Genomic DNA, 14,335 nt, shown 5'->3' on the forward strand with positions numbered 1-14,335 from the left:
TTGCACATAATATGGACAATACAGGAATATTTAAAAAAAAAAAGGTTTTACAGATGGCCTTGATGTTCAACCCTTTATTCATGTAACAGACATTAATGTCATGTAGAGATGTAGAGCATTTTAGTTGCAATCCAGCTGCAGTATCCCATTTCTTGAAAGGTGCAGTGTCTCCCATTAACCACTTTGCTAGCAGGGTCATTTATATTGTCTGGAAATGTCCAAAAATAATAATGGTTTTCTGTGCTGTAGTGAATAAAACAGCAATAATGTAGGTTGGCGCTCAGGTGATGAAGTTTTTTTGCTCAGGATCCGGGGCGTCTAGCTGGCTAGACACAATACAGTGACTGGTGGCTAGAGGAGAGCAGCAAGTTTCAAACAGCGTATTGCAGATGCTATTTTTTTAATTGTCCCATTTTACAAGCTTTCTAGGGGCTTTGCTGCTCAGGTTTTATGTTGCCAATTGGGAGCAGGAGCAATATATCAACGGCCACTAGGTGGTGACGGTTACAATGAATTACTTTTCCTTGTGCTACAGAAATGTCCAGGCTCCTTTTTTTTCTACTCAATGTAATTTATCCGATGTTTCCCATGAATCCCGGCAATATTACCATTTTGTTTTGTCGTCTTTGAAAAGGGGTACTGCACCTGAGAGAGCATTATTTTTTATATCCATATTAGAGTGTTTGTCAACTACCTTAATGATTCTGTGGTTGGGGAAAAATAGCCAGCCAAGGTTGAATTTCACAATGTCAGCTCAAGTGTACGCAGAAGGCTGAGATTGGGAATAAAAGCCAGAGACAAGGCCACGGAGCAATAAAAGCTGCTCTTGGTTTTCAACCACCTCATCTCAGTGTTAGTTACTCCTGTATGTAAACATCTGTAAATGTAATGTAATCTGTTTTCGTCTTCTCTCTATAACGTAACGCACAGCTCTGGCAGATCCTTCTGTCGCCCATGACCATCCTGCCTGGTTCAAAATGAGCAGTACTTATTTATCAGTATTGAACACTGAAGGAGGATGTGAGTCATGAGAACCGGGTAGCACAAGGTGAAACTAAAAACTGTACTGATGGATCAACTATCTTTTTGCTTGAAAGCTTTGGAAAGGCTTACACCTGGTACCGAAAGCAGTTGCTGCCTTTCCTCGAGCCTCCTTCAACAGTCTTCACTGTGTTTACGTACGTGTGAAATAACCTAGTGTACTGTAATGACTGGGTAATCCGATCAAGCTGTTAATATAATTGTCTTTCTGCTATGTACCCTGTGAAGTATGATTGTTGGAAAGGTTTAATTTAATTTTGATTTTTTTTTTTTGTAGCTGGCCTACATGATTATTTAATTAATTTATTATGAATGACTTGAAAGGTGTTGTTCTTTTTAATTTCAGGCAGCTTTAGAAATGTCATGACTTATGATTTCTCCTGAGAAGTATTATTTAAAGGAAGCACAATGAATTGGTATGGGAAGAGGACAGTATTTGTATGGGAGAACAAAAGCATTGTCATATCATTGGCATCATTTCTGTCTTTGCAACCCTGCAGGGGACCATTCATCATTAAGATCATGAAGTATTGATTTATCAGACTTTACATCAGTAATTAGCAAACCTTTTTTTTAATCTCAGTGTAGAGTATAAGGACTCACTTTTCGTGCAGCAGGGTAAATGACACGTTAAGCCTGAAGGCATGTGTGATGTTGATTTCTGAGATCCCTTCAGCTCGTTTTTCATCGAAATACCAGTTACTTACGTCTGAATTTCTGTGAAATTGTCTCTAACTATAGACATCATGTTGCCTCATCCTATGTATCAAACATCTGTTTCTTTGTTACTCTCATTTCCAACTCCTTTTCCTGTTGAATGGCATTACGATCAACCAATCCTCTCCGTTTCCTGTATTATCCAGTGTACAGTGCAATGGGTATCTGGGAGAATAAAATCAGAGCAAACAACTGCATGGAATAAATGCTGATGTACTGTACCCAACACACTGTTGTCCATCTCTTCTGTGACACAGAATTTCCTCTCATTAAATATACTTGTAATGTGTATTATTTGGTGGATTTAGTGAGTTTGAGAGATTACTTCCATGCATGTTTCATGTGTATTCACAGAAGCTACTCTACACAACGGTTTTCTATAACGTCATGAATATGAAAGACAGCAACAGCCAAGATTTAAGAAGGTAGCACGACCTCACACCCCAATATACAGTATATTGTTTAAATTGTACGTATTTATTTGATTAAGTTATATCTTCTGTTAATTGTATCTCCCTACATTAAAATCCCATCATAATAACACCTGGCACATTTAAAGACACTGATTCAAAGACGAGTCTATTGATTTAGTATTTGTTATTACCAGTTTGAAAGTGCAGCAACTGGTTGTTTTGCTCCCCAGTAGAAACCACAATGAAAACTGTGGTTCAATACAATATTTTGAGGAGATACTTTCATGTATTTGTAAAAAAAATTTAAATGCACACATATATATATATATATATATATATATATATATATATATATATATATATATATATATATATATATATATATATACACACACACACACACATATATACATATATATATATACACACACACACACACACACACATATATACATACATATATATATATACACACACACACACGCATATATACATATATATATATATACACATGTATACACACACAGTATATTATGTATGTGTACCGGTGGTGGAAAAAGTGTCCAGATTCTTTAGACTGTGAAAATACTCCCCTACAAGTAAAAGTCCTGCATTAAAAAGTATTAAGTATTATCAGCAAAATGTACTGAAAGTGTCAAAAGTAAGAGTACCGATAAAGCTACAAAAAAAGCCTTTTGTGGTTATTATATATTAGATTATTATGCATTCATGTGTAATTAACATTTCTCTGTTGTTGAGGTGGAGCTGATTTTCTATTTGACAGAGGGATCCAAATCAAAGAACAAGTTAATATTGTTTTATTCTGAGATGTTGTTTTGTATTGTTCTGAATTTGATAGAATATCCACCGTGGCTATAAAAAATAACCAAAGCACTTCAACAACCTTAATTTTGAAAAAACATTTTTTTAAAAAAAAGCAGTGAGCAAAATTAGAGAACACTTCCAGACAACTTACTTATTGTTGGACACACCCTATTTATCTGAAGCTCTCCAGGTTACTTTGCCAGATGGGGAGCTGCTCTAAGGTGACTGAAACCCTGAGACAGTAGGTTCTCCAGATGAAGGCCAAAGGGACGACCCTCTCAGCCATCAGAGAGAGGTCGGGCGTTCAAAGTCTCTGATTTCAAGAATATTTAAACTTTACAAGGACACAGATTCATTTAAGTCCCTCAAAAAGGCTGGTCGTCCATGCAAAACAAGTGCAGGAGAGGACAGGGTTATGAGAAGACTCTCAATGGGGAATTGGTTCAACACTGCAGCTGGAGTTGCTCACCAGTTCAGTGCTGAGCAGGACAAAGATCTGTGTCTCGGGGTATTTGGACTGAAAGCCCACTCTGCAGTGACCAAACCTCTCATCAGCAGAAAAAAATAAAAAGACTAGACTTGCCTTTGCTGAGGAGCATGTTGTGTGGACAGAGGAGAACTGGTCAAGAGTGACTTCAGTGATGAGAGTAAGTTTAATTTATTTGGGTCTGATGTGAAACATTATGTTCGGTGTAGGACTGGAGAAAGACTGAACCCAAAGGTGGAAGTGTCATGGTTTGGGGGATGTTTTCTGCAGCAGGAGTTGGTCCTCTTGTTCAGCTACATGGCAGGGTGAATGCAAATGTTTATGTGAACCTCCTTCAGCAACATGTAATACCTTCACTGCGATTTTCTCCCTATTAGATCGCAGTTTTCATGCAAGTCAATGTCCCGTCATATCACAAAATGGGTTACGCAGTTTCTTGAAGCTAAGAATATTTACCAATGAAATGTCCAGCCCAGACTCCAGATCTAAACCCCATAGAGAATCTCTGGAAAATCCTAGGCAACAAAGTAATGTCTAAGAAACCCACTACAGTTACCAAACTGTGGAAGAGACTGCAAGAAGAATGGACCAAGATCAAACCAGAGCAGTGTGAGAAACTAGTGATGTCCTGTGGGCGCAGATGTGCTGAAGACATTCAAAACAAGGGCCTCCTCTACACTTCCTGTTCCTTTCTGAATCCTAGAGCCCGAAGAAAAATCTTAAAATCTTAAAGTCTTCTCTTGTGCCACTGTGGTCTACTGTTCTCTAATTTTGCTCACTGTTTTTTCCCCCACAAAATAAGTGTCTTGGTTATTTAAAAAAAAACAAAAATGCTACTGCAGGAGTGGTTTAGCCACAGCGGATATTCTATCAAATTCTGAACAATAAAATATAACAGTAGTTCAGAATAAATCAAGTATTAATACTTTGTTCTCTAATTTAGATTGGGTAGTTTAATATATTTCACGTTTGATTGATAAATGATTTGTTATGTTTTATAAAATAACCATGTTTTATATATATATAAAAAAAGCAAAGTACAATATTTGCCTCTGTAATGTAGAAGCATAGAGTTGCATAAAATGGAAATACTCAAGTAAAGTACTTCAAAAGTACCTCAATGTTTTGTATTTAAGTACAATACTAAAAGCTGTTGAAGTTAGGTCGTGTCGTACGTGCTGTTGTGGAGTTGTCTGGGTGTATATTTACTTCAGGGTCCAGCGAGCAGGCGGGGGTTAATCACGCTCTGCTGAGCTGCAGCCCGCATGGAAAAAACTGCTCCGGACGGTGCGGGATTATAAAAGTAGTGCCCCCAGTCACAGAGCTCTAGATGGTAACCCGAGATGGTAAACTCTCGCGAGACTTCCAGACCACCAATACTATACGTAACCATTAGATTCACCGATACCAAAGCATCATCATCTAAATTTAGCCATTCGAGTTCAATGTCTAACGTTAACAATAACCTCGTCCATTCGAGGGTGACCATACTGTTGATCTCGCGAGACTTTCGCAAATCTTGGGTTACCGTGTAGACACGCCCCTCGCCGCGAGCCCTTCTTAGAGCAGGGCGGAGTCATGAGCCAGACCCTGGAGACTGTGTACTCAAGTTTAACCTACTGCCAATGAGGAAGCGACGGGTTTGACCGGAACGAACCACTTTATTAAGCAAGTTAACGGATACTTCTTCTTGTTTTGAACCGAGATGCTCAAAAACATGTGCTCGATGGACCTGGAGAAGCTGAAGATGACGGGAGCTGGTCGGGCCATGGCAGTGCTGACCAGCGGTGGAGATGCACAAGGTGACTTTAAAGTCTGACAGATTAGCATTAAAGTTACAATGCAGCCAGCAGCATTTACCTTACACATTTAGATATCAAGCTCACTTTCTACAATACATGTTAATAACGTCTGTCATCTGCTCATGGGTCAAAGGTCGGATATTGGCTGCGTACATACATGTGACCTAAAGCATGTAACTGTAACTCACAGACGGACACATTTAAGCATCTGCGTATTGTTTATGTGCTTTAACTTCAGTAAAATTAGGAATGCAGGACTCACCTGTAACAGAATATTTCTGTGTCACTTTTGCTTAAATAACAAACCTGAGTACCTCCTCCACTGGGAGCTCAAAGTGTCAGCGTCCGTTCATGTACTGCTTTTCAAGGACATTGGTTATTGTCTCCACACAGCAGGTGTGCACCTTTGCCCGATAAGAGATAATGAAGTCATAGCCATCGTTGTCTTTGATTTCCTCATGCAGGATATTTGTGCAACAGCTTGTGTGTAATGAGAAACAGAGGTGAACCAAATCTTTTTATGCAAATATCCTCGACCCAGGGATGAATGCTGCTGTCCGAGCTGTGACCAGAATGGGCATCTACGTGGGGGCCCAGGTCTATCTGATTTATGAGGTAAACAAGCTGCTTTTATAAGTATAATCCTTTTAAAATGAGTTAGGACTTTATTCTTGCTGTAGCGGTTCATGTTTTTAATGTTTAACATTAACATACTGTTTGGAAAATTACTCTTTAGGGATACCAGGGCTTGGTGGATGGTGGAGACAACATCAAACTGGCACACTGGCACAGTGTGACCAACATCATCCAACAGGTAAATATTACCGTTACAGTCCATGTTGACATCAGTGGTAAAGGGGGCTATCAATAAAAATGCCTTTTTCAAAGAAGATTATTTAAGAAAAAGCACACGTATTACTCAAACTATAAGCAAAATAGCAGAACCATCATTTATTGTGTTGATTAATATTGCTTCAGTCATATTTCAAAATCTCTATGAAAAAGGCCTATTCTGCTTTAATTGTGATTCTGATTTTCATTTGTGTTGTTTCTTTCCGATCTTAAATATCTCTCTATTTCTCTTTCTTTTTTATGCTTTTATTAGGAATGTTAGTATTTCATCCATCTGGTCTCTTCTCTTCCTGCCTGTATAAAAAATGGTTAGCCTATAACCTGGTAAGAGGCTTGGCTGCATGTGCTTTAAATTGTGTCAGTTAAAGAAGCAGCAAGCTGCACTATGAAAAAAAGAATAAAAAAAATAAAAAAAAAGCAATTCAAATGATCCCACTGTTCTTTTTGCAACATTTCTCCTAAATGTATGCAGCAAAAGTGTTGAAGGGCATGTGCCACTTTTTCTAAAGCAAATCTATTTTTTTTAATTGTTGTGTTTAACATACTACACCATACTGTAGTAACCAGATAAGACCAGATTCTGTATTGCACTATTTTTGCTTATGATCCATTAATACAAAGCAACATCTACTTGCTGGTAGTCTCAGGGCTCATGTTTATGAAGTTCAAGAGTCATATCCCGTCCTCAGGTTGCTTCATTCAAATCATTTTTTGAGAAAAGTAGAAATAACCCCAATTGTATGTAACAGAATGTGTTTTTTTTCTTATTTCCTTCTAAAATAATAATTATCTCACAGCCCCTTTGATTAATTTTTTGACCCTGTGTAGGTCACGTCCCACAAGTTGGGAACCACTGCTGTGCATGGGGGTTAACATTTGACATCAAAGGACAAATGTGTCTTGAGCGATCTAAGTCTCCTCCCAATCCCTGCTCTGATTTCATGATTTAAGATATATGTATCAATACTACTAACAAACTAAACGATCTGGAGCCAGAGCAAAAACAAATATTTCTGTCACTAAGCATGACATTTTTCATTGTCAGATTACAATGTCCCGTTTGTCTTGGTTTGATTTGTCACTTGTTTATATGATGTTTCTGTTGCAGGGTGGGACTGTGATAGGTAGTGCCCGATGCAAGGCCTTCACAACCCGTGAGGGAAGACTCGCTGCCGCTTTCAACCTGGTGAAGAAAGGCATCACCAACCTGTGTGTGTGTGGCGGAGACGGCAGTCTGACTGGAGCCAACATCTTCCGCAGTGAGTGGAGCGGTCTGCTGGACGATCTCGTAAAGAAAGGTAAAGTGCTCTTTTTTTTGTCAACTTGACACTGAGTTATGGCAATATATAGTTATATATTAAATTATATTAGTTAACCCTCATTATGTACTCATACTGTATATTGGAAATAATACGGTAAATAAAAATGAATTCTATGCTGAAAAAGCCTTTTATGGTATAATTTCATTGTCCAAGGTATGTGATCAGCTTTGTCGACACTGCTACTGTTGTATATAGACTGATAAAGGGCTGTATCTGTATTCCGTGTAAATAATAGACAGCTACAACAATGTGTGTGCGTGTGTGTTACTTCAGGAAGGATCACAGACACTCTGGCCAAGCAGCACGACCACCTGAACATCGTGGGGCTCGTGGGCTCCATTGACAACGACTTCTGCGGCACCGACATGACCATCGGAGCTGACTCTGCGCTGCACCGCATCATGGAGATAATTGATGCTATCATGACCACCGCACAAAGGTCGGACACTGTGTGATAATGAACAGTGACACCCACTGAACCAGCTGCTGCTTCAAGCAATTATTATGAGGCCACTGACAGTCATTCTTAAATATGTTTTAGAATATGAAGATATAACAAAGGCACAGTAGTAAATAGATATATTTTTAGCAGTAATGGATAAACTGGTGTCTGTTTTTGATTATTGTTCTGTAATGTGCAATTCGAAGAAATTGTTGTTGCAACCCTATATCCGACTTGGTGTATATTTATACCTGCAAAGTGAACTAATGGAATGAAATCATCAGTTATAACCCCAGCTCACCTGTTCAAGCCTGTTTGGCATGTGATCTTGTCTGGACTTGCTCCCTTGGATCTCGACACGTTTCTACAATCTCTGTTTGTGTGCTCACATACTTGCTGCAAATGTTTTTAATATAAATGTTGTGTACCTTGTGCAGCCACCAGCGCGCTTTCGTTCTGGAAGTCATGGGGCGTCACTGTGGGTGAGTAACACTGACACTTTTTTTTCTCCTTCATACGCTGCCACTGAATAAAACAAATTGTCCTACTACTTTGTTCTGTTACTCCAGGTATCTGGCCCTGGTGTCAGCACTGGCATCTGGGGCAGACTGGCTCTTCATTCCAGAGGCTCCTCCTCAGGAGGGCTGGGAGGACCGTATGTGTGCCCGTCTAGAGGGGGTAAAGACACAAACAACTCAAGACTGTATACAAGTTCTAGGCACATTCGTACTTACTGTATTTGTATTCACAGGAGAGGTTACTCTGTTTCTAGTAGGACAGATATAGACATATTTTGGTTTACAAATGTTTCAGGACTAGAGGCTAAATTGCCTCTATGTAAAAAATACAGGACTTAGAAGCAGGATTGTGCTAACTGACTAACTGGCTAATATGCATGTATTTGTTTAACTCCAGAGCCGCATAAAGGGATCAAGACTCAACATCGTAATCATCGCAGAGGGAGCCATCGACATAAATGGCAAGCCCATCTCCTCAAGTTACGTGAAAGATGTAAGTTAAAAGATTTACGGACTGGGGCTGATTGATGAGCTGTCTATACTGTGTGTTCACTAACAACTGCCCGTAATGTTAAATTATCATTCAAACAAGCTCCCTCTCAAATGTTTGTAAAGCACTTTTCTCTCACAGTATCTCTGTTGCGTATGCCTGCTTAATGACAAACCCACAAAACACTAATAGGCCTTCATGTGTGTTTGAAGCTGGTGGTAAAGAGGCTGGGTTATGATACCAGAGTGACAGTACTCGGCCATGTTCAGCGAGGAGGAACTCCCTCAGCATTTGACAGAATACTGGTGAGTTGGATGGTGATTTTTTTTATTTTTATACTGCAACATTGAACATTTAACTGCATAAACTGCGGGTCTAAACTGCCTAAATGTAGAACATACAAGACATTACTGTTGATAGGAGATGATAAAAAGCACTCGTAGAGTATGGACTCTTGTGTTTTCCAGAGCACTAAGTTGGGGGTGGAGGCGGTGGTCGCCCTGATGGAGGCGTCTCCCCACACCCCAGCCTGTGTCATCGGCCTGTCAGGTAACCATGCCGTTCGTCTGCCTCTAATGGAGTGTGTGGAGATGGTGAGTCGCTCTTTTCTATGTTCTATAATTGAATTTAATGGACATACTCACAAACAGTGGGAGGTTGCTGTAATTTTTTCTCGACTGTTTAATCATTTGTAGACTAAGTTGGTGCAGACTGCCATGAACGAGAAGAGGTTTGATGAGGCTGTCAAACTGCGCGGAGGGTGAGCTGATTTTTTTTTTCATGTATACTAAATAGTTATATTCATTATATCATAATGCAAAATTGTGTTCATGTACTAAAGTAAATGCCTTTAAGGCCCTTGTAAATATATCATCCATTCATAGTAATTCTATAATGAACAAATGTAATTTTGGTGTTGTTTTTTATGTGCAAATAATAAACATATATGTGAATAATAATTTTAATTTGCAGGAGTTTTGAGAACAACTGGAACATCTACAAGCTCCTTGCCTTCCAGAAGCCTCTCCAGTCTGAGGTTAGTCTCTCCCCAACATGGACACGCACCTGCACATGCACGTACAGTAGTAGCCTTAAATGCGTGTAAAAGGATCACAAAAGTTAAATACATACATTTCTATTAATATATGACTCGTGTTCCCTCAGAGCAATTTCTCTTTGGCTGTTCTCAACGTGGGAGCCCCGGCTGCAGGGATGAATGCGGCGGTGAGGTCCGCTGTGAGGTTAGCGCTTGCTCATGGACACAAGGTCTACGCCGTCCATGATGGCTTTCAAGGACTTGCCAACGGAAATGTAAGGGTATTTCCCACACCGCAGTAGATTTGAGCTGCAAGTAACATGTATGACAGTGTTCAGTACTGACACCGGTCTGTCTGCAGGTTTCTGAGATGGAGTGGCACAGTGTGGCGGGATGGACCGGCCAAGGGGGCTCACTGCTGGGGACAAAACGGTGAGCATTTCTATAATATGAACATATTAAAATAATCATAAGAACACTCCAGCAGTTAGTATTTTATTTCCATAAAGTTTGGGGAATTTGCAGAGACGCATTTCTTTCATGCTTGTTGTGGTCAGCGCGGTCATCTGGTCGTTGATACTGATTGTAGTCAGAGCAGCTCCAAGAATTGGAGGCTTACTTACCGGGTCCTGTAGCTAGCCAATCATTGCGTTGGGGTCTGCAGGTGCATGGCTCAGCGCTCCGCCCCTACGCACAAGGTGCCCCCAGGCCGAAGTTGCACAAGATTGCCATTCGAACCGTGTAGGCCAATTATACTGTGTTATGGATCCCTGTCATGGCTGTAATCAATTAGCAGGTCTGCATTACAGCTAAATTTGAGAGGTGTTTTGGATCAATGTGAAGTTGATGAGGTACTTAGATTAGCTTAAACAACATATATTTTTAAAAATTCTTTCTGTTTGATGTACTAATTCAGGACTCTTCCAAACAAACACATGGAGAAGATTGTGGAAACCATTGCCAAATTCCAAATCTCAGCTCTGCTCGTAATTGGAGGGTTTGAGGTATAAGACACACTCCTTCAAAGAGCCAGACCTGCAGTGCCTGTATATTATTTTATACTGTCAATGTTACATCAAAGAGGTTTTCAATCTATCTCCTGGTGACTTTCAAAGGCCTACGCTGCAGTGCTGCAGCTGTTTGAAGCCCGGGGTCGCTATGATGAGCTCTGCATCCCCATGTGTGTAATCCCTGCTACCATCAGCAACAACGTTCCTGGAACTGACTTCAGCCTGGGAGCAGACACGGCTGTCAATGCTGCCATGGAGGTAATGCTGAGCAGATGGCAAATTAACAGTGTGACTTTGATGTTTCAGGATTAACAGGAATAGAGACTGAAGCGAGCCAGAAAACCTCACATAATATGAGCTGCCGTATTAGTGAGTTACACTTTGAACTTTGCATTCTTAGTCAAAGCAGGGGTGACAGTGAGTATTTAGAGCTTTAGTTTTTATATTTACACCTAGAGAGGAAAACAGGCAGCACTCTGGTTCACTCCTCTGGTTCTGTGTTAAGCACCACACCTGGAAAAAGTACCACACACACACCAGAGCTTTGTCTCTCTATAGGCCTGATAATGGGTTCAAAACTGTACACAGCACAGTACAGGTAAAAGATAATTAGGAGTGAATCAATGTCTCTTTCTGCCCTCCCACACAGACACTGACCCTGCCTTTGATTGCCTTCAAAATGTCTCCTTTCTCACCGCCTTTTTGTTTTTTTTCCTCAGGGTTGCGACAAGATCAAGCAGTCTGCCACTGGGACCAAGAGACGAGTGTTTGTGGTGGAGACGATGGGTGGGTTCTGTGGATATCTGGCAACCTCCACTGGTATAGCTGTAGGTGCTGACGCAGCTTACATCTTTGAAGACCCCTTCAACATCCACGATCTGAAGGTAAGACCAAAAGGAAAAACCTCTGCTGTTTATTTTCTTTTGTCTACAATGTTCTTAGCTTTCTGTCTCTTTAATTAATTAATGAATTGTCTTTTGACAGACCAATGTGGATCATTTGACTGAAAAAATGAAGAAGGACATCCAGCGGGGTCTAGTGCTGAGGTACAACACTTATTCAGACATTATTTTGTAATAGAGAAGCTAATGAAAAACGTGCATGTGCGTCTCTTCATGCATTTTTGTACCCCCTTAGTTTAGCGCGTTAGGATCACACCTTCCAACACTCCAGTTTTTCTCGTGTTTCAAGGCCATCTCCTAACGCCCTCCCGTTTTGGTGTTTATCCCAGGAAACTCACAGAATTTCCATGGCCATGTCGTACACAAGCCCATACATTTTGTGTTTGTCTGATGTCACCCAAGTTGCCATATCGTCTATGAATCACGATCTACACGCACAATCCTCACACTACGTAGAATTTCAACCCACCTGTAACTGCAACCTGACAACCCACAACCCAGTTCAAAGGGCAGACAGATCAGCTAACTTAGCATAGCTGTTAGCTTAGCTGTTGTCAAAATGGCAGGGCAGGATAGCGTCTAAATACACCTGCAAATTTAAGCAGAGTTGGACTGCACAGTTTCCATTTATGTTACTTTGACTAGATTATGGAGCTACATTTTAAGTCTGAGGACTTCTAAAGTCAGAAGATTATTGTTTGTACAAAATTTCCCGGCCATCAATCTGAAGGTTGTTGATATATTTCAGTCGGCATCAAAGTAACACCATTCATCCATCTCCAACCGGTTGTTGGGGTCGCGGGGATGCCAGTCAATCGCAGGGCACATAGAGACAGACAGAGACGGACAACCATTCACACTCAATCTAAACTATTTGAATTCAACAAAACAAATGTAAAAGGATATACTGTACAGCATATGTGGAACATGTCACCTTGTATACATGAAACGATGTCTGATTGATTTGTTCCTTTGTTCCTCATTTTCTCCCTCACAACAGGAATGAAAAATGTCATGAAAACTACACCACAGATTTCATCCATAGGCTGTATTCATCAGAGGGGAAGGGCATCTTTGACTGCAGAGTGAATGTGCTGGGACACCTTCAGCAGGTACGGAGCCGCGGTACATAAGTCATCAACAAAACGGCTTATATAGCAACTTAGTTTCAGTTACAGTGACAACAAAACTGACACCTATATACTGTGAAGAGATGGAGTATTGTAATATATTCATACTCTGCTTGTGTGTTTGTGCTCCAGGGAGGGTCACCTTCTCCCTTTGATAGAAATTTTGGCACCAAGTTGGGTGTGAGGGCTATCCAGTGGATTTCAGAGCGACTGACTGAAAACTTCAGACAAGGTAGAGTTACTGTATAGTCATAGTTGACATGAATACATTGCCCATAAACCTAAAGCTTATGTAATGATTCCACTGTTTTCTTCCCCTCCAGGCCGCGTGTTCGCCAACTCACCGGATACAGCATGCGTGCTCGGCCTCAACAGGAAGGTTATCTCATTCATCCCTGTCACTGAACTGAAGGCTATGACTGATTTTGAGTAAGCAGTGTCACAGCTTTTTTTTTAAATCACAAGTTCATTATAAATGAATCAGTCTTATACGTTATTTATGTTTTTCAGGCACCGGATGCCCAAGGTCCAGTGGTGGTTGCATCTTCGGCCGCTGCTAAAAATGTTGGCCAAGTACCAAACCAGCTTCTGTGAATATGTCCCTGGAGAGATTGAACATGTGACTCGACGCTCCATCAGCATCGACTCTGGGTTCTAGGCTTTCCAAAACTACAGTATACTCGCTGCACCTTTTTTAACCTTATCTGTCCATCCTTTGTTCCGATTTCAATCTGCCACTACGCGGAATTGAAGCCTTTAAAAGAGAGCATTGATCTCAGTCTGTTGTCAGTCATAGTAGCTACTGTATATTAAATAATGTAAAAATATATTTCAGGTATTAATTTACTAGTTGAGGAATTAGACAGAATTGATTTTCTATTCCTTGTGACAAGACTGTGTGGTCAAATCACTGCCATAAAATGACAATCAGTGTGCCATGAAGCTCAAATTGTATTCATTTACTACTGAATATATTATGTTTATTATTTATTGTCACACATGTATTCACAGCACTACATAGTGAGAATTAGACTCCACATTTAACCCATTCTATTAGAGCAATGGGCAAATTCTCTATTCTTCTCTAACAGAAATATCTGATGTATATCCATGTTATCCCGCATTAATTGAGAGCTACTCCATTTTTGGACCCCCCATCTATCAAAAACTTGGTCTAGTGGTTGTTTTTGAGATTCTGATTCACGTTTTAACTCAATGTCTGAACGTGACTGACTCATGGGACCAGTGGGTGAAACACTGCTTCTGTCATTACTTAATGAAAACTGAACAGCAATATTAATATGCAGTTTCTTACATAAAATAATAATAATAAACTTCACAACTACTG

General features: G+C 40.2%; 1 protein-coding gene across 1 annotated transcript; it reads left to right on the forward strand.

The window, feature by feature from the left end:
* Positions 1-5,088: 5,088 nt before the first annotated feature.
* pfkla (phosphofructokinase, liver a) lies at positions 5,089-14,331 on the forward strand. The gene is made up of 22 exons (XM_083921946.1): positions 5,089-5,285; positions 5,827-5,900; positions 6,022-6,099; positions 7,246-7,435; positions 7,733-7,898; positions 8,339-8,383; positions 8,471-8,579; positions 8,817-8,912; positions 9,122-9,214; positions 9,377-9,502; positions 9,605-9,669; positions 9,882-9,945; positions 10,074-10,220; positions 10,307-10,377; positions 10,862-10,949; positions 11,061-11,213; positions 11,675-11,839; positions 11,940-12,001; positions 12,858-12,969; positions 13,120-13,219; positions 13,311-13,416; positions 13,498-14,331. The coding sequence occupies exons 1-22, from the start codon at positions 5,189-5,191 to the stop codon at positions 13,643-13,645; spliced, it is 2,355 nt and encodes a 784-aa protein (XP_083778072.1). The 5' UTR covers positions 5,089-5,188; the 3' UTR covers positions 13,646-14,331.
* Positions 14,332-14,335: the final 4 nt, after the last annotated feature.

The sequence above is a fragment of the Echiichthys vipera genome, assembly GCF_963691815.1.
Source record: "Echiichthys vipera genome assembly, chromosome: 10".
In the NCBI taxonomy this organism is placed as follows: Eukaryota; Metazoa; Chordata; class Actinopteri; order Perciformes; family Trachinidae; genus Echiichthys; species Echiichthys vipera.